Source organism: Mixophyes fleayi, chromosome 4 (genome assembly GCF_038048845.1).
Source record: "Mixophyes fleayi isolate aMixFle1 chromosome 4, aMixFle1.hap1, whole genome shotgun sequence".
In the NCBI taxonomy this organism is placed as follows: domain Eukaryota; kingdom Metazoa; phylum Chordata; class Amphibia; order Anura; family Limnodynastidae; genus Mixophyes; species Mixophyes fleayi.
In genome coordinates, this window is record NC_134405.1 from 313,199,361 (window position 1) to 313,226,822 (window position 27,462).

The 27,462-nt window shown below is 40.8% G+C and overlaps 1 protein-coding gene across 1 annotated transcript; it reads right to left on the reverse strand.

Annotated features, from left to right (window-relative positions):
* Positions 1-1,172: 1,172 nt before the first annotated feature.
* On the reverse strand, positions 1,173-27,191 carry LOC142152922 (protein NDNF-like). Its single transcript, XM_075210071.1, has 4 exons — positions 27,040-27,191; positions 20,002-20,216; positions 5,037-5,137; positions 1,173-3,365 (listed from the first exon to the last, which is right to left on the reverse strand). Exons 2-4 carry the CDS (start codon positions 20,178-20,180, stop codon positions 1,990-1,992), a joined length of 1,656 nt encoding a protein of 551 aa, XP_075066172.1. The 5' UTR covers positions 20,181-20,216; positions 27,040-27,191; the 3' UTR covers positions 1,173-1,989.
* Positions 27,192-27,462: the final 271 nt, after the last annotated feature.

Below are 27,462 nucleotides of genomic sequence, written 5' to 3' on the forward strand. Positions count from 1 at the left end.
AGACAGACTGGTGAGGAGTGAGGTTTGTAGAGCATAGGGTGGTGAGGAGGGGGCATATAGACAGACTGGTGGGAAGTGAGGGATGTGGAGCATAGGGTGCTGAGGAGGGGCATATAGACAGACTGGTGAGAAGTGAGGGATGTGGAGCATAGGCTGGTGAGTAGAGGGCATATAAACAGACTGATGAGGAGTGATGGATGTGGGTTATAGGGTGGTGAGGAGGGGGCATATAGACAGACTGGTGAGAAGTGAGGGATGTGGAGCATAGGGTGGTGAGTAGGGGGCATATAAACAGACTGATGAGGAGTGATGGATGTGGGTTATAGGGTGGTGAGGAGGGGGCATATAGACAGACTGGTGAGAAGTGAGGGATGTGGAGCATAGGGTGGTGAGTAGGGGGCATATAGACAGATTGATGAGGAGTGAGGGTTTGTAGAGCATAGGGTGGTGAGTAGGGGGCATATAGACAGACTGGTGAGAAGTGAGGGATGTGGAGCATAGGGTGGTGAGGAGGGGGGCATATAGACAGACTGGTGAGAAGTAAGGGATGTGGAGCATAGGGTGGTGAGTAGGGGGCATATGTGGAGCATAGGGTGGTGAGTAGGGGGCATATAGACAGACTGATGAGGAGTGATGGATGTGGGTTATAGTGTGGTGAGGAGGGGGTATATAGACAGACTGGTGAGAAATGAGGGATGTGGAGCATAGGGTGGTGAATAGGGGGCTTATAGACAGACTGGTGAGAAGTGAGGGATGTGGAGCATAGGGTGGTGAGTAGGGGGCATATGGGACAGACCGGTGAGGAATGAGGCACAGGCTGGTGAGGTGGGGACAATAGGATTTGCAATATGTGTGTTATATAGTAATGCAGTGGAAATATTATATGTGCTGCCACAAATCTTAATCTGGCCATCCCTAAGCATGACGGGAGGCAGAGCTGGACCATCGGTGTATCTCTATACTTCCCTTTCTCTCTGGTACCAGTATATACGAGGACTTGGGAGAAGCTGGTGAAAGGCTCAGCTGTCAATGCCGCACAGACTGGTCTCACTTTGTGTGTTGCCGTCTGGAGCCCCCTGCAGCAAACTAGTCCAATCTACAAGCAACTAACCATGCATATTAAGTTATATATTTAAAATCTATTTGCATAGATAGCTCTTCAATTGTTTCCATTTGAAAGTTAAAACTTGTTTAATATTTCAGTGATTTGTACTTGCATTATGGCTTGTTAAATTTAGTGCATATTTACAGCATTTAAATAGTAACATTTGTAGTTTTCCTGCCACATTAGTAACTTTCTCGTATTGCATTTTGAGTCATAAAAGATTGAAAGCTTCATTGTGGCAAGAACTGATGTGCGAGAATAAAGTTAACTTATTCTACAACGCTACAGACTATGTTGACCTTATATAAATAAGAGGATAATACTAAGGATTTAAAAGGCAATGCAGTCAGCACTTTCTATGTAAAACTGAATAAACGACTCCTATCTAATTTTAACAATAAAACTATCATTAAACAGTATGAGTTTTAAAAAGCAGACAAGACAAATTCCAGCCTTACGAACCATTGTCATTCAAAATTAGATAATAGAATTTAGCAGTTCCCAGTAGGTTCCCAACTTCTTTTCTATATTCTTCCACTAATATATATATATCTTTGTTGGCAAACCTATGCACTCTGTACTCTTCCTCATTGACAGTTTAGCAGAACCCACCACAAAGCAGTTGTTATTCTTGCCTAAAAAATATTTCATACATTAGCAGTTTAAAAACGGACATTAGCAGTTTTAAATGATGTCTACCATCCTCCGTCCAGATACCTTATTATTACAGAATAGATCTGCAATAAGCAATTTACTTTTTTTCTTCTTCGTTTTATTAGAACATGCCAACATGTAGGAATTGTATCCGCAATGTCCATATTAGAACGCTTCAAAGGCATTTAAGATACCTTGAGACCAGATGCTTGCTGATTGAGCACATGAGTTCAAGTGCACAAGTCTTGAGTCTTTAAGACGTGACTTGGAAACTTTATTGTGTTGTTATGGAGGCCTATTAAGTACAAGTCAATGAGGTAGGCTTTTCCACGTTTTAAATCTGTTATACGTTCTTCTATAAGGGGTTGACTTCCTCCGTGTCTGCATACCACCTTCTCAGCCCGTGATCTGGCACTGGTGCTAAGGCAGCTATTCTGGTGTTTGTGTATCAACCTCAGGTCCAAATTCTGCTCTAGGTGCCTGACATAGATACAATACTTGGCCCCCTGTCCACTTCCGGTCCAGGTCACCGTTGCAGAGGAACATGATTTCATCGAAACGGACATGTTAATGTGGGGGGGTAGGTTGGAAAATGGCAAGTGGTTGTGTGCAGTGGTAGTGAAGAGCTTCACTAAGCCTAGACCTCCCTTACTTGATTTTAAGCTGATGACAAAGTCGTGTTTTGAATTTCCAACAAGTTTAAAATTGTGAGCCCCTTGAAGATTTTGAGAAACTTCAATTTGTCCATTTACCATGATCTGAATATGGACTTTATGGAGGCAGGAATGGACGAAAAGCCATTTGAATCCATGGGTTGATGGGTCAATACGCATTATTTTTAGACCTTTACTTTTCAGAAAAATGTTCACCATTTCGTCATTGGGTACCTTTACAATGTGCGATTTGTGCTTTGGTTTGGTCTCGGCAAAGGTTCCGGTATAAGCCACACTAGTACCATTCCTAGGGCTCACCGCAAACACATCAAAATAGTAAAGACTTCTAGGCTTTAGACCATAGATGGTAGCATTGACCAAAGTTCCAACACACACTTTCTGACTTCCTGCCAAGGGTTTAAAAGACCAAAGGTTGGTATTTGCATCCCCCACAACATCTGGGACCTTCAAACTCTTATAGGTTTTTGGGTATGAGTCAACCTTGTTGCTGGACTTTTCTGTATTTATATTTAGAATATTTTGGGCATCTAGAATGGTATGGTGATCTTCAGGTTCTTTCTTTGCGTTTAGCTCAGTGGCACATAGTGTCTTAAAGTTATGTTTCCTATTAACAAACACACAGTACTCAAGCTCAGCGCCAGCGGGTCCCAAGCTGGGTTTCCAAGACAGTTCAACTTTGTTCTCCTCCACAGAAAGGATATCTACCCGTGGGTCTGTAGGCAGTTGAGGCCACGGAGGAGGTTCATACCCATGGTTCCAGACAAAGACCTCTACATTGGTGTCTGACTCAAGAGAGGTGAAATCAAGAAAATAGATGCAATCTGACGTCACTGTAGAGGAGAATGATTCCTCTCCATTGCCCTTGTAGGAAAATTGTTTCTGAGGACCCTTGTGCTGATACCGCTGCCGAGACCCCAGCTGCTCAGAATAATCTAGACACAAATTGTAAAAAAAAAGTTCAATCATGAATTATTTTTTTTTTATGCACGTCCCACATTTACTTTTGCCTAGGGAAAGCTATTTATCAAGCATTGTGGCGGTACAAATACAAGTCATCTCAGACTGACAGTAACAGAAGAAAATCATTGATAATATGCTTTATTATTTGAAAACAGCATTTTTTCAATGATGAAAGGTTTTAAATAAACATATTTAATAGTTCTAAATTTTTTACAATTTCCTTTTTTATTATTGGAACTGGAATCCCAAATCTGGGGTTTCAGTTCCACTGTGATTGCTGGAGTCTGGCCCGGCAAAGTGGCAAGTTAACCCTTGCCACTCTGGGCAGGTACACTTACCACCACATTTTGATATATAAGTGCCATGGGGGTAAATGTATCAAGCTGAGAGTTTTCCAGCGGGTTTGAAAAGTGTAGATGTTGCCTATAGCAACCAATCAGATTCTAGCTGTCATTTTGTAGAATGTACTAAATAAATGATAACTGGAACCTGATTGGTTTTTCAAACCCACCGTAAAACTCTCAGCTTGATACATTTACCCCCTGGTCTATTAAATGGTCTTATTGGCTATTTCAGATGAAAAAAAAGCTAATAGAAAAATGCATTAATACTAATGTGAATACACATCTAAATTCTTATATAAAAGTTACTTTATCAAGCATTAAACCTGAACAAAAAATAAGCATTGTTGTAGTTCTTTGGAGTCTTTAAAGGTCTCTCCTTGTTTGTCTGAGCAGTTGTGTTTACAAAGACAAATCTGTATACCAGGCTTGATTAAGGGTTCAGGCTGCCCTAGGCTAATACGCTCATAGTGCCCCCTGGCCTTCCACGCCAGGCTAATGCACAATAGGTAAGAACAAACTCGTCTTTAATCTAAACTCTTGCTTCCGTCACCCTTCATGTCCAGTGTTTACGTTCTTGTGTTTTCAAAACCCAGCTCCATTTGGCTTTTTCAAAGGGTCATGGCAATCTTTATCACTCGTTTTCATTAAAATCAGAACTGACTAGCAGAACAGAGGCACGAACGAGCGGTACAGAGGGTGAAGATGTGAAGAGGGAGGAGGGGGTGTTGTATCTGTGCCTGTCGTCATCCTCGTCCCTCCTTCTCGCTTATCCCCAAGGATGACTCCTTGTTTTCAGTCTTTACCATGGGAAGTAAAGATTATAACCTTGCTACATTTTTCTTTCATCTTTTCTTTGTACTTTTGAGAACAACTATTCTCTTATATTATAAAATTAATTTAAGTTTATACCTCTCCCTGTCACAATTTTACACCCCAAAAAAGTTGTGCCTCCGCAAATTGTCACGCCCTAAGCTGCAGCCTAACCAGCCTATTGGATAATCAGGCCCTGATATATACACTTGATGGCTGGATGTTGCCGTACCCTTGGGAAAGTCTCTGTTTCTAGGGCATATATAAGGTGACCTGCAGATTCAGGACTCCTTTATGTATAGCACCTGCAGTGCACTGTACATGTGGTGCAGCTTGACCACTGTTAGGCCAAGAATCACCCAGAAAAATAGAGCAGGTATAGGGATCATTTAGCATGTCAGCGCAGCCATGCTGTTCACATAGCAGAGCATGCTAATATCCACGGGTAATGCTGCCTGTATCACATTATCACAAGCTGTAATATCATACCATAAGCGGGGAGAACGGAAAGTGTCCAGAGAATGGGAGATTCACAAGGAGTCACTCTGACAGTCACTGTACTCTGACTTCTGCTCACAGCAAAGTAATATCTGTGGAAGGAAAACAAAGAATGGTGAACAGAGATCATCGGGTATTGTATCACATAGCAAAGCTAACGCATTTCTTGACACCTTTTTAAAGAATCGCAAAATATAAGTTACAATATTTAAAGCAGCAGTCCCACATAGAAGTTTTTTCTTCTTTTTTATAGCAAGTAATGCACATTTTAAGCATGCATTGGATAGTGCTTTTTCTTAGCAATCCTCCTACAAACCATTATCTTCTTTTCAAAAGCTCTCCGGTTGGCAAACAAAAATGGCCACCAGACACAAATTCATGCAGTCTGCTACACAGACACACACTCACAGCATGTCATGTGGTAACAGGGGGGGGGATGTCCCTGTACAGATACTCTGTTTCAAAGCCTCTCTGCTCCCTAGATCATGTGTCATGTGACTGTGGTTGCCATGGTATTTAGAATAAATAAATCATCATCGCCATTGATTTCTAAGTAAATAATTAATAACAGCCTGAAAAAACAGGGCAGCATGGTAAATACTAACTTGGTTCTGTTAGAAAATCATGGGATTGCTGCTTCAAATATTGCTATTGCCATTCACAGATTTAAATGTAAAATATATTTGATATTAGGATGTGATGTGTTAGGGAAGCCATCTGAAACACATGAGCCTGAAACAGAAAAGTATACCTTGTATCCAGTTAGAACACAAGGACATAAGATTTCCAATATCTTAAAGTGTTATGTTGTCTATGCATACACTTTGGAGAAGGCTCTTTACATCCTCAAGAATATTGGTTCAGTGAGTATTCACTGGCTTTCCACAATGATAACTTCACCATGCTTTTACAATTCCTATTCTGAACCAGTGAGTTGATTTAGGCAGACCATCACAGGAGGGTGATAACAAACTCCCAAACTTTAAATCTAGCCTATAGATACATCAGGTACAAGGATGCTGCTGCATCATCAACATCATCATCAATTAAAAAAATCACCTCACGCCTATTGGATGTGCAAAGTTATACCTCCTAAAAGATACACATAACTCAAAATCAGACGCATCTTTATTGAGCGTGGTTGAATTGCATTTTGCCCTTACTGAACTTAACTCCCTAAGCACAAGTGGATGCACATATAAGGTAAGATTCAATTGCCAGAGATGTGGCTCGTGGATTTCACCAGGATGTCCGCTGCACACATTGTCGCCCTTTATGGTAGGAATCTCCACTCATTTTTCTGCGCACATCTATAGGGTGCGAGAAACAGTGAGCGGAGATTCCTGTAAAAGGTGTCTCCATGGACGTTCCAGAGACACCTAACGCAGAACTGAATCTTGGCCATAGAAAACATCCAACTGAAAATATAAGTGTAAATTGTGCGCGTGCGCAATGTGTCGGATGTTACGCAAGTTGCAGTTTTACGTGGCACAAATGGACTTTTGTAACTGTAAATCAGGCCCATTCTGAGTAGATGCAAATACCACATACTTCATTTGAAATCAGAGCTTAAACAAATAATAAAATGTATGTTTATAATAAGTCTGACTGCATGTTACTTTTAAAAGCACCTTCTTCCAAACAATGAGCAACATTAAAAACAATGTTTTGTTGGGTTTGTTGTATTAAAAAACAAGAATATTTATCTCCGAACGTTGGTGGTTCAAAAGATTTGGGTCAAATAAGACCTTGCTATTCATCCAACAAGTCTACACTCACAAACACCCTCAAGATGCTAAACCATCGTCTTTTTCCCCTCTCTTGAAATAGAGCTGTTACGGGGTATTAGAGACTGACGGATACTTTGTTCATATATCACTGTCTGGTAAAGACAAAGCATACCTCTCAAATGTCCCAATTTAGGCGGGTTAGTTCCAGTTCAGGGAGGGCCCAGCACATACGTGCGGCAGTGCATGGTGTTTTCTGGGGAGGAAAAGGGCTATGGTAGCCTAGAGCTACAGAGGTACTAGACATGCCCCAGATTATGGCATGGCCAGGCCCCCACCACTGTGACCATGCCCCCTTTTCGGATCTAAACATTGGAATGTTGGAAGTATGGTCAAAAATTCATTTTCTAATTTCCATAAAATAATTGACAATTAAGTGTCACTATTCTACTTTCTTAATATTATTTTTACCACGACCATTTTATTAAAATAGAGATCTCTTGCTTATTCTCAACATTTTACTGAACTGTTGGATACAAAATAAGCCATTAATATAAGCAGGTGTATTTCCCTTTAATCCTAATGTATTATTGAGTCATGCTTTCACACACCAAATTTTTACTGGAAAACCGGAAATTTTGTTTTTTTATAAATATTAAATGATACATTAAGGAGGTAACATAAAAAGTAAACAAAGTTCTTGGTAGGTCACATGCATAGAAGCAAAGGAGGCAAATGTTAATAAGTGTTGTAAACAGATGGGAACTTTGGACTCAGCATTTGTTATTAAACTAACCTCGCTGAGTGTGGATAAGGCTTACCCAGTACTGGCCAATAAGGCTGAAGATAAAAATTATACGATATCTATTATAACTATCTCACTTAGAGACAATCACACAAGTGCCTGGACTAGGGAATTTAAAATATGAAGTAAACCATTTTACACGGTCATTCCTAGCACTGCACAAACACTTGCAAAGATTCCTTGACATATACACACTTCCAGAATATGATGGCTATATAATATTGTGTGTATATATATATATTGTATGTTGTATTGTGACAAATGGTATGGTTTGTCACAGGCTTCTATTTAAACCTGTGTTTTTCTTTTGTACTGTGTGACCGATGCCAAACAGCGGCCGGTGTCTAGAGATCTGGTCTCTGTTACTTTAGCATTAGGTTCACAAGAAAGTGAGTGCAACTTTGTTATGAATTACATTGCCATCCTGACAATACAGCAAAGTAAAAAAGCAAGAAGTTGTTTGTGTGTGCACCAGCAGAGGTGTGCTCTGTCACAGTATTTATAAAGTATATAAATACTGTAGTATATGAATTTTTTGGTGGAAGTCAAAACTCATCTCACATTCGCCCCATGGCATGCTCTTTTGCCAGGAACTCCCACTATGTCAGTATCTACCAGGAGATGAAAAAGGAATTAGCTGAGGGTAGTACTACCCTTTATTAATATCCTGAGAGAGATCATCATCATCATAATTTCTAGTCCAGGGGCAAGCACAAGGATTTTGACATACAAGTTCTCCCAAATAAGCGGAGACAAGCAGCTGCAGATGTGGCTTGCAAGATAGCTCCACACATTTCAAATCCACAAGATCAGGCAGAGTGGTGGTAGTTATTAAAACGGCATTTTAAATGCCGACGCAGTTTATAACTACAAAACAATACCAGTGCATTTAAAGCGGAAATGCCCGGCCCCACCACCTGTATAATGTAAGCCAGGAGGTGGGGCCGGTCATTCCGCTTTAAAAGCGCCATTTTTATTCTGGCCATTCGAAGTGATGTCACTTGTCACTATACATATTTATTTTAGTCGCATTTTACATGTGGAGGTGATTCAAGCTGTCAGACACAGTGCCTGTCTGTTATATAGTAAGTACGTATTTAGAGCTTGTCGGTGTAACGGTAATCGATATTGTTTTGTAGTTATAAACTGTCGGCGTTTAAAGTGCCAATAAACCCAACCACATCCTGGACAGAGTCTGTCTGCACCCACTTCTTTCCTATTTAAGTCTCCTGGACAAAACCATGTTACAATGCAAGGGGTGCAAATTAGTATTCTGTTTTGCGCATAAGTTAAATACTGACTGTTTTTTCATGTAGCACACAAATACTTGATAGCTTATTTGTACACAGAAATTTAAAGTTGATATGTGTGTGCTACATGATAAAACAGTCAGTATTTAACTTATGTGCAAAACAGAATACTAATTTGCACCCCTTTCATTGTAACATGGTTTTGTCCAGGAGACTTAAATATGAGGTTTCTTAAGTTAAGATCCTTAATAAATCAGGCCCTGAGTGTCCTTGTCCAACACTATACCTTTCAGTCTATGAATGTATGTTAAAACAGTTAAACTGTCTGCAGTGCTTTAGGGAATTTCATCAGAGGCATAACATGGACTATTTTGGTGAAGTGGTCCATCTCCAGAAAGGTTGTATGCGAGACCAGCAGCTCTATTATAAAGTCCTTTGAGATAGTCTGCCAGGGACCCGGGGGCACCTGTAATGGCTTCCCTGAAGGATGGGCACGATACACCTTCGTCTTGGAGAGATAGGGTATGCAGTGGCATTTTGATGGAGATCTACAGTAGATCTATGGTGGTGTTGGTACCATTATGGCATTGTCTTAGAACCAGAAGTTGTAAGGTTCTTGTGGGAATAAGCAGGCGGGAATTCCAAGTCAAATATCTATCAGGTTCATGATATCAAGTAGGAAAAGAATTGGAAAGAATTGGGCTTGGCGGATAGCGTGGTGCAACTCTGTTCCACAATATCTGAGACATGAGAGCTGCCAAGGGCTATGCTGGTGACGATATATAATCAATTAAACTGATGAGAAAAGGAATTCACTTTAGCATGTAGGTGACAATAACAATGAACGAGAGAGCCCATCTGCCCCGGTGGTTCAACGTTCATGCAGTCTTTGGAAATTCTAGATTGTGATTATCTGTATAAATAGTAATGGGTATTTGTACACCTTTTCATAGATGTCTTCACTATTTCAGTGCTTAGTACATAGCTAGTAATTCTCGCCTTCTGATTAGTTATGCTCTGCAGGCAAAAGCTTCTAGACAAGAGAGCACATGTCAGCATAGACACCTTCTCCCCTGACACTGAAAAAGAATAGCTCCTACAACTGTTTCTGTGGAATCTAACTATAGGATAAAAGCTGAATCAGGATTGGCCAGCAGAGTGCAGACTGGAAGGCACTTTTTAACTAACAGATGACCCGGTTGGGCAGAAATCATACATGAAAATGTGTTAAGTCTGTGATAGGTGCAATTATTTTAGAAAAGTTTCGATTGATAATAATTCATGAAATTGATGATTTGTTGAACTGCCTATTGTCTGTAAGGTTTGGCCAGCAGGGGCTGGCTGGCAAATTTTAGCCCAGGGCATGAGACTCGGCTCAGCGGTCTATTAGGGGACCAGCCTGGGGGGCATATGCTCCCCTGCCACCCAGTGGCAATGGGTACCTGTTTTGCAATGTAATAGCATTTATGGCTCTTTCAGTGACACATGGGCAAAGACTGCTATCGCTATGAAAAAGATCGACATACCTGCTGCTGAGGTAGAGGGACTTATAGATCCTTTGTTTAGGCTCTCTTCTATATATTCCCAGAGATCCTGGCAGTAGATCAATCAGACAGTTATAAGTCCTATGAGGGGGCAAGACTTTGTCCTACTTTTTGTCACAGGCATCCTGATAATCCAGGTAGTCTCCTGAGTTACAGAAGTGTATTTGTAAGTGTATCCAACAATCTCTTTTAACTGGCTAAATGTTACTCGGCATTGTTGGGTGCATTGCATTGCTGTGAAGCACATTGTCTTCTGACCAAGTCTATTGCAGGACTATGAAGGACCAACAATGGCTTGCCAAGAACAATACGGAACTTTGGTGATTTCACAACATTTCACAGACCCTGTCGTGATAGGATATCCAATAATTGTCTCCAACTAATTAATGGTGGAAATTTGATGCCATTGATTGAATCCTTTGTCTGTCATTGGTGCCCAGGGAGCTGAAATCAATGAGGACTGGAGCACTTAAAGTCTGATTAGGAAACAAACACTGAAGCTTCAGGCAATGCAACGGACCCGGCGTACAATCATGTAGGTATGAACTTTACCGCACCAAGGTTACGGTCAGGGTTCTTACATTATACGATTTTACGCTGGGTCAGTTGCCACTTTAAATATTCAAGTCGCGGTACAAAATAACGTAATTTTAAACTGTCGGGGTCTCCTCACATCGGAACTGGGCTGAGTCTGTGCAAACGTAAGTCAGTGTTTTTAACATGTCGCTGTCTTTACATTCGGATTATTTAGGTCATTGTAAACACTGTCGGAGTTTACAGCATCGTTAACACGTATTCCACCCCCTGCTACTCCGCCTGGGAACAGATGTAAATTTTAATGTCTAATTTAAATGGGACGAGATTTGTCTGATTGGCCCCTTATCCTGAGCGGCTGGATTATTTCCGACATCACTGGGAGTAGAAGCAGTAAAAGTACCACCACTGTCCCCCTATCCCTTTCACCATCTCAGGATAACCATAGTAGAGGCTCGCCAAAGGAAAAAATGCTTTATTATTAAAATAAACCTTGTTTTCCTTGTTTATAAAAAAAAATTACTAACTTTTTTTATCTATAGTTTTATTATTATTATTATTTATTTTTAAAAACTACATTCTCACCCCCCTCCCCCTGTTCTAGTGCGCATTCATGGGCTGACACTGCCCTGGAGAGCGATAAGACTCCTCTTACCGCTGTCAAACTGTATTTTCATGGAGCTAAGAATCGCTCAGACATTTTCTATAGCTGTCATAAGCAGTGGTGGGAAATTTTCCATATCGCTCAATATTAATAATTAGACCCCTGAATTTTATATACTGTAAGGAATCAAGCACCATTACTGGATATTAGAAGTCACCTTGGAATTCCATGACCTGTATAAGAGCACTCGGCTTGTCTCTTGTGCTTTCACGTTTCTGGAACTCTATATTGGCCTCTGATATCCCTATAATTATATAGAATTTTACAGCAGGGAGTATATTTTCTCATATATATTTCATAAGCAGTAATGCCAAATGTTTCACAATACTCATTTTCCGTGATAAAAGTATAACTTATACAAGCAACTTGCTTATTCCAATTTGTGTATTTTAAGGAACAATCCACCTACTGCTGTAAAATTAACGAATATCAAGAGTCACAATGGAAGTCTGTGACCTATATAAACACACTTGTCCAGTAGCTTCTGCAGGTTAATATCCTCATATTTTACTGGAGGGGAGACATTATTTCCAATATACACAACATTTTATCTGTTATAGAGCAATGCATGTGCTGCGATGTCAGCCATAGAACAGTTAACAGATACTTGGCAGCTTTTCACCTATTTGTTTGCACTCAGTTACTGGGAACAAGTGAGCAAGCCTTGTCCTAACACAGCCCTGGCAGTGAACTCTTTATGGCACGGAAACATTGCTCTTACATATAACATGGGGTACAGAACTGGGAGCTGTTCACGTGTAAGATATGATGTTTAAGCACTGCTTGAGAGTAGCAAGGATTAAGATTCACAATGATCAAAGTAGTGTAATGATATAGAGGAAATTGAGATATAAGTTTGAATTGTTGCTAATTGTTTTTTTGGTCATCCTTTCTGAAATTTCACTCCCCCCCATCGGTGCTTTGCGGTGCCCACTCCAGGACCGCCACTACTACCAGTCTGCAGCCGTAATCACAGATGCAGGAGCTTAGAGGTGGAACTAGCGAGCTGTGGGCCCCGGTACAGGGAAGCGGGGAAGAGGGTACCGGGAGCCAGAGCACACTAGTTCCCCATGCAATGGGCCCCATTATCTCCAGGGGCCCTGGTGCAGCGCATCTGCTGCACCAATGGTAGTTCCGTTTCTGGAGGAGCTTCTATCTATGGAGAATCATGGCTGTAACTCATGCGGTATGAATAGATTGCACACTGCTCCTGTCTGTTCAGGTGCTGCATTAATTAAATAACTTATTTGGGCAGAACTGCTTTACCCAGACTTGGCTGCCACAAGGATGACACATTGCTCCTACTTTGGAAATAGGAACTACAAACAAGGTAATGGTAGGAATTCATGAGGGAACTCCCACCGATGTACAACTTACCACATACTTACCTACTCTCCCAGAAGGCCCGGGAGAGTCTCAGATTTCAGAGAGTTCTCCCAGGATAGCGTGCCATCCTCCCAGAACCCACCTCTCCTTCTGTGGTGTCCCAAAACCCTGTTGAACAGCACAGAGGAAGTGCATAAACACTTTTAAAATGCAGGGCTACAGGGGGTTACTAGAGGCTGAGGAAGACAGTGGGAATGACAGTTGACAGTTGAACTGAAAGGACGTACCCAGGAGGATGTGCAGGAAGGAGGAGTGTCTGATATAGCAACAAGAAAGGGGAAGCTGACATGAGAGACTGATCTGCTGCTGGAATTGGTGATATTGCCAGCACACACAGCTAGAGAACGGCTGGAGACACACAGTGGGGCGTCCAACACAGTTTCCACAAACTGCAGAACCTTTTCAAGGTAAAATCCTAGCCTGCAGTGTACTGCACACACCCCAGCGTCAGAGGGAAGAGTGATGAGAGAACAGCGCCATCCTGTGACTGAATTGTGTAACAGTCCTGTGTTTTGTTATAATCTTTAACACTGCCTACAGTTTAACATCTACCTTTTAGAGAGAAAGTACAGAGACTTAATTGGGATTATTAACCCTTCTGGAAACTTCTACAGGATATTTAAACACTACAAAATTCCTGTACACAGTTCAACCCAGGACTGAGTGCAAAATATGGTAACGTTAACAGGGATAATATTGGTGCACCAAATGTTTTAGATGAATGTTAATGTTAAGTGATTTACCTAAAAATTGATTTATTGATATTGAAGATGTTATCGCTATTGTGACTTATACTGACCAGGTGTATATTATATGTTAAATGCTATTGTGCTCTATGCTGATCAAACGATTATTTTGTCACTACCATTAAGCTGAAGGGGTCAGTGGCGCGGTGGCTACCAAAATTATCCTTACCACATTCTTAATAAACCCAAGTTGTTTGACCAATCCTTGTCCCTTTCATTGAAGTATTTATCTCCTGACCACTGGATATCCGAACAGAAAAGAACCTGACTCGTGTCTGGAGGACAAGGTAAGGGAAGGAAATCCCATTCGTCTCGACCACCACACTTCCTGTAACGAGCGGGGCCTTGATGACTCATTTCACATCACCAGGCCTCGCCAGTGGAGTCCTGAGACGCGATTCACATCATTGCGACCCCACCGGTGCTGTGCGCGATGCGAGCGCTTCATTTCCCAGTTGCAATGATGAAGCAAATAGTGTTAGCACTTCCCCATTAGACCTCCCCTTCGGGATCACCTATAAGGGAGGTCCAAAATGTTGCCAAGTATGAATTACAAAGCACTAATGAAAGCGATGGTGTTTTCCAAAAGAGGATAAACCAATCACAGTGACTGCAAGCATTAGACCAAAGTGCATCCAATGTCTACACATACATCAGTGATGTAACTAAATCCCAAGCAAAATAAAAAGCTGTGTTCTCATCAATATTGGTACAGCCCATAAAATGTCTGTCTCCGTTGTGTTTAGATGACGGGTACGCTCTAAAGTTAGTATGCCCTCACTCAGACTGTAACACAAGCCACTACCAAAGCATTCTACATGTATTAATGCATGTGATTCTGATTTACCACCAGGGGCAAATCCAACTAATGGGTGCAAGATTTGCTAGTGCCCATGGCACATCTCAATTCTAAAATAGAGACTAAACATAAAGCTGGACAGCATGTGCATGCAGCATGCAAGGCCCAGCAGCATTTGTCCTGCGTGCACAATAAAGTTTGCATTTTCCCTCTTGTAGTTCACCAAGGTTGTCTAGTCTGCAACTTCTGCACCTGGGCAAAATTTGCACCTAGCTCTAAATCAGAATCCTTGGAGTGTAAGATGTCTATGCTACAAATCATGTTATTGCTGAGCTAGAAATATATAGAAAAAGACAACAGTTTTTGCTTTTTGATTACACATCATTCTTTACCATGGCCCCCAACCACTGCCACATCAGTAGAGAAGAAATAAATGTATTGGTCAAGTAAATAGAAATGTTCATGGGTTTTTCGTGCAGTATGTTTGTCCCAAGACACTTCCTCCCCCACCCACAGCAGAAGTACAAATACATACTGTATACACAACAATACCAAATAAAAAAATATATATTGCATTGCAAAGTGCCATTTGGGTTGTAAGAGCCAGTTTATTGCCGATCCAGTTCTGCTACCATAGGCCTGGCACTGTGTACAGGGCTGCCAAGAAGAATTTCGGGCCCGAGTACAACAATTCCTTCGGGGCCTCTTCCATAGCCACCGAGTCGGTTGGTGTCCTCACCAGGCTAGTGGATCCTCCCACTACACAGGGCCAGGGCCCACAGCCCCCCCCCACCCTCAGTGCTCCTAACTCTGTAGCCCAGGGGTGCACACAGGATCTTTAAGGGGGGGTTCCCCCCCACCCCCCCCCCCCCCAAAAAAAACAAAAAACGTGAGAGAGGCGCATGCACAGAAGCTCAGTTTCGGCAGCACTGTACTATACAGCAGCCGTGGCGCTGTCAAAGAAGCGTCCGCGGCATGGCTGTATACAATACAGCACCACCGCGGACGCTTCTTTGACAGCACTGCGGCTGCTGTATAGTATAGTGCCGTATTGTAGGGGAACTTCTTTAGCGGAGGGAAGGGGTTTCTGGAGACCCAGAACCCCCCCCCCCTCTTTGTGCGCCCCTGTAACCTTTCCACTAATCCAAGCCTGGATGGACAGATATCCTGTTCATACCGCCAACACCCCCTTTGCTTATGGTGAGGATTATAGAACATACCCTAAAGTACCCAGGCATCTCTCTGAACTGTCCAGACACAACTCCAATTGGTCTTTGTTATGTGCCCAAATCACTTAGGTTTGAGGCCAAATGTTGTGGGACATTTCATGCTGTAGTAAAACACTGGCTTCTGTGCATGTTATGTACAATGATGCAACTACTGCGGATTGCAGCTGTGACAGGGCTCAAATGCAGCTACTTGAGCTGTGTTGATCTATTATGCACTAGTACTTGTTAAAATAATATGCTGTTCTATTATACCACATTGTGTCCTGTGCAGCTCTATTCTGATTTGTGAAAACAAGCAAACTTTAGGGTGTAATCTAGTCTAGTTCCACTCTAGTTGCACCACACCTCTACTGTATGGGAAAATGAATGTGAGAAAGTTTTCCCTTGTACTCTAACTGTGATTTATAGAGAAACACAAGTTATGTATGTTCTAGTAGGGTGTGAACTACATTGTATTGTCATTCTCAATGTCATAACTATTTACTGTACTTGCTATTATGCTTGTAAAAAGTCTGTTCCTCAAATCACTAACTTAGTGGGAGATTCAATTGGGTGTGAGGGGTCTATGGAACTTCCACGGAGACATCTCTTGTTGGAGATTTTACATGAATCTCTGTTCATTTTTTCTCGTACCTCATAGAGGTGTGTAGAAAAATGAGGGGAGATTCCTATGTGCTGGTCGTCAATGTGCGCAGCAGACATCCCGGTGATGTCTACGCACCATCGACAGCAATTGAATCTCCCCCTAAGTAATATGGTCATGGTATTGGGATGGGCTATAATGAAAGCCTGCACCTGATTGGGTGGATGGAGCAATTCATCCAATGAGGTGGAATCTTTCATAATACACCATCCCGATACCACAGATTTGGCTCTATATAAGCTTCAGACATAACTTCTTTGGTAATCTGTTTAGGGGAGAGTCTGATCTCATGAACAGAGGAGTCCTCAGAGAATGGACACCCTTCGATCTAATGTTCAGGGGAAAGAAATATAGTAATTAATAAATGTTAGGAATATATGTAGTAATGTAACGGATTTCCCCTTTTAGATTGATCGGGAAAATGAAATAATGGGGCTAGGAAAATTGTGTCTTTAAAAAGCCCATTAAATTATTGAGCCAGCTCTGCATAGATCACCACATCGCAGCTTATTCATTAACATGGAACAATTTGCACTTGTTTGCTGTAAGACTATAGCAACCAATCATACACTATATGGACAAAAGTATTTGGACACTTGACCATTACACCAACAGGGACTGTAATGATATTGTATTCAAATACATGTTCTTTAATATGCAGCGATAACAGCTTCCACTCTTCTTGGAAGGCTTTCCACAAGATGTTGGAGTGTTTCTGTGGGAATTTGTGCCCATTCATTCTGTAGAGCATTTATGAGGTCAGGCACTGATGCTGGACAAGAAGGCCTAGCTCACAATCTCTGTTTCAGTTCATCCCAAAGGTGTTAGATGGGGTTGAGGTCAGGGTTCTGTGTGGGCCAGTCAAGTTCTTCCACACAGAACTCATCAAACCATGTATTTGTAGTCCTTGCTTTGTGCACTAAGACACAGTCATGTTGGAATAGAAAAGGGCCCTCCCAAAACTGTTGCCAAAAAGTTTCAAACATAGCATTGTCTAAAATGACTTGCTATGCTGAAGCATTAAGATTGCCCTTCACTGAAGATAAGGGGCCTAGCCCAAACCCTGAAAAACAGCCCCATACCATTATCCCTCCTCCACCAAACTTCACAGTTGGCATAATGCAGTCAGGCAGGTAACATTCTCCTGACATCTGCCAAACCCAGACTCCCCATCTGACTTCTAAACAGAGAAGCGTGATTCATCCCTCCACAGAACACGTTTCCACTGCTCCACAGTCCAGTGTCCAAGTGCTTTAGACCACTCCATCTGATGTTTGACATTGGTCTTGGTGATGTGAGGCTTGCATGCAGCTGCTTGCCCATGGAAACCCATGCCATTAAGCTCCCGCCGCACAGTTTTTGTACTTACATTAATGCCAGTGGAATTTCAGAATTCTTCCCCTATAGAATCAGCAGAGCGTTGGTGACTTTTACGCACCATGCGCCTTAGCAGTCATTGACCCCGCTCTGTGATTTTACGTGGTTTTCCGCTTCGTGGCTGAGTTGCTGGTGTTCCTAAACGCTTCCACTTTCTAATAATATCACTTACAGCTGACCGTGAAATATCCAGCATGGATATAATTTCACGAACAGTCTTATTGCAAATGTGGAATCCTATCACAGTATAACGCTCAAAGTCACTGAGCTCTTCAGAGTGACCCATTTTATTTCACAAATATTTGCAAATGGAGACTGCATTGCTAGGTGCTTGATTTTATACACCTCTGGCGACGGGTCTGATTGGAACACCTCAATTCAATAATTAACAGGTGTGGCCAAATACTTTTGTCCATATAGTGTATGTCAGACTTTGTTTTCTAAAAAGAACCATTGTAATCTGATTGAATGCTAAGGATTGCAGCATATTCAATCACACTGTAATAAATTATGGAAAAAGTCCTGTTGTGTTTGGTACGTGTTTTATTACATTTTGTTTAAAACTTTGCTGAAATGTTTGACATGACTGTAACATACCCATATACCAGGAGAAGCAGTGAGTAATATAGTGAACTGTCTATGGCTGCCTGCACTATTACTGTAGAGACAGAGACAGGATAGTCCTATTACTCATTACATCCGCCCTTCCTGGTGAAAGGTGATATCAGGACAAAAGACAGCTACCACTTTTGAAGTTTATTCGTTTAAAAGGCTGTTAAGAGAATTAACCTACCACAGCGCTGAGCAGTTTATTTCAGGTGAAGACTGTCATTCAACTTAGAGGTACTGTTTCCTTCCACTGCCACAACAAACCCCTTATGTTACATTATGTGTAACAATTGCTGTATAATGTTACATAGAGTAATCATAACAAGTTGTTACAAAATATTCTTAATTTCAACCAATATATCATTTTCTAACCATATTTACTCTTTAAGTAATAAAGGAGATTTATGAACATATGCTACATTGGTAGATGCAAAGAAGTGTTCTAGCATATGCTGTGATAAAACTGTCACTGTGAGCATTCTTCTGTAGGATTTTAATGCTATTTCATTTTACCTATCAAGAGAATTTAATATGTCAGATATTGCATCTAGACATAGTCTGGTTATTCAGTCCACACCTACTGATGTAAATTAATGCAAATATGCTAATAACTACAGTGCTATATATAAAATAGAATATTTGCCAATAAATAGTGGTCACTTACAGAAAAATAAAGTTAAAATAAAATAAACAGTGTATAATATTACTCTAAATACCCCAAATCCAAGAAATGTGTGGTCCCCCTTCCCCCAGACCACACAACCACCATAGTCTTCCAATCCTGTCCAGTAGTCATGTTATGTTAGGTAGGTGTAGTGTCTTAGGGCTAGATTTACTAAACTGCAGGTTTGAAAAAGTGGAGATGTTGCCTATAGCAACCAACCATATTCTAGCTTTCATTTATTTAGTGTACTCAACAAAATGACAGCTAGAATCTGATTGGTTGTTATAGGCAACATCTCCACTTTTTCAAACCCGCAGTTTAGTAATTTTACCCCTTAGTGTCCTGTTATTTGATTAACTGTATTGTTTTAACTTATTACTGAGAACCCACATCACTCCCTGCCCCATAGGAGCATACAGTCTAAATTCCCTTACATACACAAACCAAGAGAGTCAATTTAATAGCAGCCAATTAACCTACTAGTATGTTTTTGGAGTGTGGGATGAAACAGAGCACCTGGAGGTAACCCACGCAAATACGGGAAGAACATACAAACTCCACACAGATAAGGCCAAGTCCGGGAATCAAACTCATGACCCCAGTGCTGTGAGGCAGAACTGCTAACCACTGAGTCACTGTCCTGCCTCAAATGGGGAGATAGAATTGATTTATGATCATGTATAGTGGTCCAGTCATGTTGGGTAGGTACCTTTGTCTGTATAGAGTGTAGTGTAGTCTTATAAAATTGTATTATAAACATGTCCAGTGACATTGTCTAAATAAAGTGTTCTGATTCTCTACAGAGTGTTCTGCACATGTGCAAACCCACGTGTCCAACAGCCAAGTGTATGTTATATATGAAATTATGGGAGCACTTAACATGTACATCATATGTTCTACATGGCTGATCTAGCAACACTAGATGTGGTGTGTCTTCCTATTTAAATATAATAATGTAGGTTTTCATAACACTCCTTACCTGACCGGCTTATCCACATATAAAAATCCATCCACTCTTTGTCCAACAGGGAGCGGTCTCCTGACGTCTGTAATGTGATTAGAGTCTAGCGGGAAGAAAGTCTTACGCACATGACCCGCACTGCTCTGGGATGATGTGTAGATAGAGATAACCAGCACCAGAACCAGCTTCTCCATCATCTACAGGTAATATCCTGGCATACAGGTCACTGTTCCCTGAAATGACAAATGACATCTGTAAGCTATGAGCTTGTGTGTAAAAACATTTTGCATGCAGTGTATTGAAGGACGACACAATGTATTGCAGGGATGGGCAGATTTCTGTGCATCTGGTACAAGAATAGCAGTGCTTTGTTTGGGAGAAAAATATGAAAGGCAGCCATATATAATGCATGTAGTAAAACAGCAGATATTGTAAGGAAGAAATTCTGAGGGTCACTTATAATGGGGTTGCCCTAGGCCATTGTACAATGCAGTTTCCATCCCATGTTCTACTGTCTAACAGCTGCCCAGCGCTGACTGGAAAAACATGTAGAGAAAACCAACATGAAGACATTTTTCTATAACCCCTTAACTGTGATACACATTATATTACATAGATTTGTATTTTAAATGAGCTCTGGGTTGTTTAGAATCTATTATATTTAAAATATATCCATTCCATGTAGACGTATTACTTAGTTAAGCAGCCATTTTGTGTGTGTGTGTGTGTGGGGTCATTATTCATGAGAATGTTGCCTATTAATAGTGATATTACTGAAATACCTTGGGTGTCAATCATTGGTGGAACTACCGCCACAGCAGAGGATGTGACCGCTACAAGGGCCAAAGATTAAGGTGGATAAACAATGCCAGACCACTCTCCCAAGGCCCCTTGTGACACAAGAGCAGAGCGGGTTTAACTTCTGAGCATGTTCAGGACTGGTGTATACACAGAGAAGCCCCACACAAGGCTTCGCCGGTCCCGCGAATGCTCACGTGAGCAGAGCAGGGGCCCACAAGTTTTGCCATAATGTCTGGCTATGTTGTGTTTAGTCCCTAGTGTATTACTAGGCTGTGTTCTCAGTAGAGATGCTCACTGACCCCCGTGAAGTGGTTTTGGATCTAGATTAGCTTCGGGTTTTGGTTTTGTTTTTGGCAAAACCACCCTCGTGTGTTTTGGTTTTGGATCTGTATTTTTTTTTATAAATTGCTAAAATCACATAATTTTGCTCTTTTTTTTGATCCTACATTATTATTAACCTCAACAACACTAATTTCAAGTCATTTGCAGTCAATTTTGACCACCTGACAGGTCACATTATTATTTTCATACACTTTCAGACAAAGACTGCAGCGACCTGGCTGGATGGTAAGCGACAGAGCAATGACTCAAACACACGGCAGCTCCTAGCACATCTAGGACACATTGGCACACAGCAGTGGCAGAAAAGAAAAGTTGTGCAAGATGGAATTGTCCTTGGGCCCTCCCACCCATCTTAGCCATAGTATTTGTATTTCAGCAATGAGAATTAGCAATAGAGCAATGAAGCTCTCCTGAATGTCACTGTAGACTTTGTTGAACACTGCTATCCCCTCCTCTTTTAATTCTATCTATGTTGCTGCCTAACTGCTCTACACACTGTGCTACCCCTTCTGTGTCCCTCTTTCAAATGGCGCTAGATCGCCGTGGAGGGTGATATTTATAAATTTCAAAACTCGCGAGATCCGACGATGTAACAATGACGTTTTGCCTCGTTTTCGATTCCAAAAAAGCGCGAAAGTACTGAGTCGGCTCGGTACTCAGATATGCTAAGTTCGGGTGTGTTCGGTTCTCGAGGAACTGAGCCTGAGCATCTCTAGTTCTCAGTCATTTGCTCCTACAGAATTGACAAGCTGCATTCTCATAGTTTGTGGATCAGCCCACAAACGGGCTGAGTGTGCACACACTGTGTGTAGGTAGCAAGTGCACTTTAAGGACAAAAGCAGATAATTTGAGGCATTCAGTCAAATTACTATGAGAACTTTTCTAATTTACTGCCAGTAGCTAAACCCCTTCCCGAGAGCACTGAATCATTTTGTTGCAGAAGTATTTTTTTTTATCTATTTCTATGGTTAAGTGTAGTTAGCACAGCCTATTGTAGAGTAGTGTGCGGCACATATTAATGTTGCTCTGGCCTTCTGTGGTTTCATCTGGGTATACGGTTGACTGACATGAACCCCCAGAACAGAAAAATATTGCCCAAAACTGTACGATTTTAAACTTTGTATTCAACCTATAGGTCTGAGTGGTAGAAGTGCCAGGATAGACTGTTGCTTTTAGGGGCAGACAAATAGATTGTGCACATACACAAGTTTGGGTAGGCTGGGTTGGCTAGGCCGTCAGATTGGCATTTCTTGGAAAGTTGCAGAGGTTTTATTTGACTGCAACCAACTTTTTTACTTATAATTTACAGTAATGATATATAAATATACCAAGTAGCCAGGAATTAATTTTCAGATTTAATATATGTTTTGCCACAAAACAGGGTACTGCTTTGAATTCTGCATGATCATGTTTTCAATGATAGAGTCGGAGTAATTGCATTTGATCTCAGCTTGGTGTGTTGAGTGCATGTGCAGTATCTGTGGATTAAATATACTCTATTTCAAAGGGATGGTGGAAGATCTTTATTCTGTGTGCAATATATATTATGTTCTGACGTAACTTCTCTATTTTATTAGATCACACATTAAACTCACAGTTAGGGTAATTTACGAACAGCAAACATGTAAAGCCACACTGCAAATGCTGTTTTGTGATATCATGCATCTATATTTGTCTAAGTACACCATCTAGTCTTTCTAACAGTCCTGTCATCTCCCCCTTCGAAATATTGCTAGAACTCTTATACATTGTCTCATCATCTCCCGCCTCAGCTACTGCAACAACTGCCTATAGGGCTTTTCCCTCACCTACCTGTCCCGATTTCAATCAATTTTAATTGCTGCGGCAAGAGTGATCCTTCACTCGCACTTCTTCACATTTGCCTCACCACTCTGCAAAACGTACACCTTTGCCTCCTTTCTGATATTCACCTTTCACTACCATCTACAAAACCTCTCCCATGCTGCTACTCACTTATGAAATTCCCTTCCTTGCTTGTCTAAATTCTCTGCCATCCTTCAAAACTTTAAACACTCTTTGGAAAACCCACCTTTTTTGCTAGGTCCTACCCAACTACCCACTTATATTACTCATGCTGGTTGTCACGGCAAGACTCACTTGAGCAGGCGAAACATGTAGATGTGAAAGGGTGTATCAAAACAAACCTGGGGGTAAATGTATCAAGCCGAGAGTTTTCCGGTGGGTTTGAAAAGATGAGATGTTGCCTATAGCATCCAATCAGTTTCTAGCTGTCATTTTGTAAAGTGTACTAAATAAATCATAGCTAGAATCTGATTGGTTTTTCAAACCCACTGAAAAACTCTCAGCTTGATACATTTACCCCCTGGTCTGTCTGATATGTTTAAACACCCCAAAAATTATGTCTCACACTATTAGCTCCCAAATTCTGCCACCACTAATATTTAGCTCCAAACCTGACATTTTGCGGAAGTTTTCAGTTACTCCCTGCTTTATCTCAAAATGCACTCACAACTTAATCATTTATTGTAAATCAAACAATTCCCTGTATCAAATTATGTAGCAAGCTTATCTAGCAATTTAAACCTTTAAGAACACAAAGATAGAACATTATTAAGGGGAGTTTAATATGATGAAGAAAGTCTCAATGCTTTATATATGAAATAAATAAAAATGACATACATTAATATTATTACAGAAAAAGACAGAAACAGAAAACTCCATACTTTTGTTTAACTGTTGCCAGGGAAGACTGAAACAAAGCCAGACTTTTATAGCTGATTGATCCCCTTAGACTGACCCCTTTTCAAATCAGTAAATTTTAAACATTTTCTTCTGTCCAGAGTCCCCCTTCCCCTGGGAGGTCACTGATAGAAGATCTGGTTTCAAAATAACTTTTATAAAACAGTGTTCCAAACCACTACTATAAAGGAATTCTTATAAATAAGATATTTCTCTTTTGGTACACAATAGAAAGAGAATATAATATAATATAACATTCACTGAACTGGTCATAACTTGCACATTCGCATATGAAACATGGAAATATTAGGTACATATTTGGGACAATACATTATATCTGTAGCTTTTTGATGAGACTGGCATCTGAGCATGACATATTACATGGGGAAGGTTTACTGCTTATAGAGTGTCATAAATATCCCCCAAAGCATGGATTATGCAAGAGTTTTGATGTATATTAGTTCCTATATAAAACATACTATACAGCTAGTATCCTTTTTGTGACTTCAAAGGGACCTTAAATCCTTTGGCATCTGTTGAGCTGGGGCCATAAACAGAGGTGACAGGCTTATCTTATCTGATATCCTGTAGCACAATGCCAGATCTTTCTGAAATATAGACACCCAGCTGTGTGACTGGATACAGACAGTAAACATATTGCTACAGGAAATATCAGCCTAGTTGACCCTTCAGTTACTTACACACATTGATCTTTTGGCACTCATAACTCTGGAGTACTCATTTATATATGTGTACATTAGTTTATTAACTCTGGATTATTCCATAATCATAATACTGATACACCCTCCCTGCTGTCCAAATGGTCACTATGAGTTACATCTGCTCCTCTTTTATCAGCTATGCCCTTTCCCCATTAGATTGTGAGCTCTCACAAGCAGGGCCATCACTGACCTTTATTTTCACATTTGTGCTTATATTGTCTACCTTTTATGTCCTTTAATTATTTATAACCTGTACAGCCCATCTGCTTATGGTCACATGACCATCTTTTTTTAAATGGCAGTGACCTCTTGCTCTCTGTTGCGAGCCCCCTTTTTTTGTTGGCTGATTTGGAGGATCTGAGTAGTGCACCGATGGGCAGCCCAAACACGATTCTTGTGACCCACTTTTTGAATCATAATGTTTTAATATAATATGCCTAGTTCCTAGTGAATTAATAGGTTGAATATTGGTAGAGCCAACAAAATAGCTGACTCCACTCTGTGCAGCCCTAAAGTTCACTTCAGTGACAAGAAAATAAAGAAGCGCCATATTGAATTAGACATCCTAGTTTCCACTATGGAATGGCCAGTCTTACATTCAATTTAAACATGAATTTACTTAGAATTTTCAGCTGATCGTTAATTATTATTCTCCCTCTAACTTGTGTCAGGTGATCCTCTAGGTGTCTAATAAAGAGTATATGGCTTGAAAAGTATGTGTCTTGAAAAGTTGCGTTCGGGTAAGACTCAACCCATTAAAAAATCATAGTATCATATTGAAATTCGGATTGGCTTCATGTTTAAATTGAGTAGGATGAAGGGGAAGACTTTGGCGTGAGCTGGTCAGCTTAACTATTGCAATATATGGAACAAGCACTCTCGTTTGTTAGTACAGCTTGAAGTATCTATATTAGCATTAAATATGTTTTAAGTAAAGAGTAAACAGTGGTCCCTATAAATATCTGATAACATCTAGAAAGTTCCTGTGTATTTTTCAGAATATTTTATAAGATATTTGATTTGCTTTTCTGTGTTGCTATGGTTACAGTTGCCAGGATTACTCAATGCTAATCTAAACCCAGTCAGCCAGCAATGTGACAAAAGGCTCCTGATAAGAACATGATTGTAATTTCTGTTGCTAGACATTCATGCTGTCAGCTGTGATTGGGTGTGTTTTGTAATATGCTTTATTAAGGAGTTCAGGTGAGACAGCCCGCTGCTTCCTATCCCCCACCCATGAGTTATAACACCCTTGGTGGTCATCATCATCATCTATTTATACAGCGCCACTACTTCCGCAGCGCTGTACAGAGAATTTTTTCACATTTTTTCACACCTGCCCCATTGGAGCTTACAATCTAAATCCCCTAACATACACACACACACAGACCGAGAGAGACTAAGGGCAATTTAATAGCAGCCAATTAACCTACCAGTATGTTTTTGGAGTGTGGGAGGAAACCGGAGCACCCGGAGGAAACCCACGCAAACACAGAGAGAACATACAAACTCCACACAGATAAGGCCATGGTTGGGAATCAAACTCATGACCCCTGTGCTGTGAGGCAGAAGTGCTAACCACTAGGCCACCGTGCTGTCAGAGATTTCTGAGTACCTCTATTATAGCTTCAGGTTGCAAAGCATTGGAGTATGAAGTATGATTGTGACTTAAAACAGGCCGCAGACACACTAGATAGATGCTTAGAACAAAACCCGAACAATTGTTATAATAAAATCCTCTCTCTATTATGGAAATATTGTATAAAAAAAAATAACAATAAGGCTATGTATGTGTTCATGATTGTTTCTAAGACAGCCAAGTGGATTTCCCTGGTGTCTTTCCGTAAGGATCAATGATCTCTCTATCCCTCATCCATTCATCTGTTAACAACGCAACGGAGAAGAGATGGAATGAACAACCTGGCTCGCACCTTGACAGAACCGTAGAACTAAAATGCAATATAGCTGATTTAGGGCCTGAATTAGAGTTGGACTTAAGTCCAACTGCAGCTTGCAAAACTCTATCAGGGGGCAGGCAAGTCAGGCAGTAACATTAATGCAGACAGCTGTTATTTCGATCTAGCATAAAAGATCTTTCTCAAGGCACTATATGCACAACTTTTCCACACCAACAGTGTGCTGCAGTGTGTCTGAAATAAACATACTCCACCTGTATATTTGTAAACTGTATTAATTAAGTGACAACTAGGATCTGATTGGTTGCTATAGGCAACATCTCCACTTTTTCAATCACGCAGTTTAGTAAATATACCCCTTAGTCTAAACTTAACATGCTCCACCTGTGTATGATAGATATATTTTACGTCATAACCTAATATTGTTGCCCGAGGAGGATAAAGTTACCTGTCCAAGGTTAAGAATGTTCTAAGGCGCTATCTTGCTAAGAGATCTCAACATCATTAACCAATTTTTTTTTTCTTGCAAATCAGTCACTATCCAAAAACTTTACCTGAGAAGACGATGTGATGTCCACTTGGCCTGTGCAGAAGACTTGTTCTCAGGCTTCTTCTAATCTAGAAATGGGATAGATCTCCAGGTAATATCCTTGCATGGCCTATTTACCTGTTACATCTGTCGGAGCAAGAGGCACACACAGAAATGTAGCAATCCTGACGCGACCGCGCCCCGAAGCAGACACACCTGCCGGCTTGCATGCAATCAGTAAAAATCTACATATGATAAAAACAGGAATGCCTGCCTGTATAATAAGAATGTGTTTTACCTTGTAGATATTTAACCCAAGTATAGTAGGTTAGAATTGTCCCAGTCAATAATTCCATCCTGGGTTATCAAAGCAGCTTTTCAGCTCCTACCTGCTTTTGTCTTCTAATAAAGGACCATTTGCTATAATCAGTGTTGCTCAGACCAGTGG

What these genes read in the sequence shown, in the direction of transcription:
- LOC142152922 (XM_075210071.1), bottom strand. Translation starts at nt 20,180, where the DNA reads ATGATGGAGAAGCTGGTTCTGGTGCTGGTTATCTCTATCTACACATCA. An exon ending in TATGTGGATAAGCCGGTCAG is followed by an intron (nt 5,138 to 20,001) that starts GTAAGGAGTGTT and finishes TTCCTTCCACAG; the next exon opens with ATATTACTTTGCTGTGAGCA. An exon ending in TTCCGTTCTCCCCGCTTATG is followed by an intron (nt 3,366 to 5,036) that starts GTATGATATTAC and finishes ATTTGTGTCTAG; the next exon opens with ATTATTCTGAGCAGCTGGGG.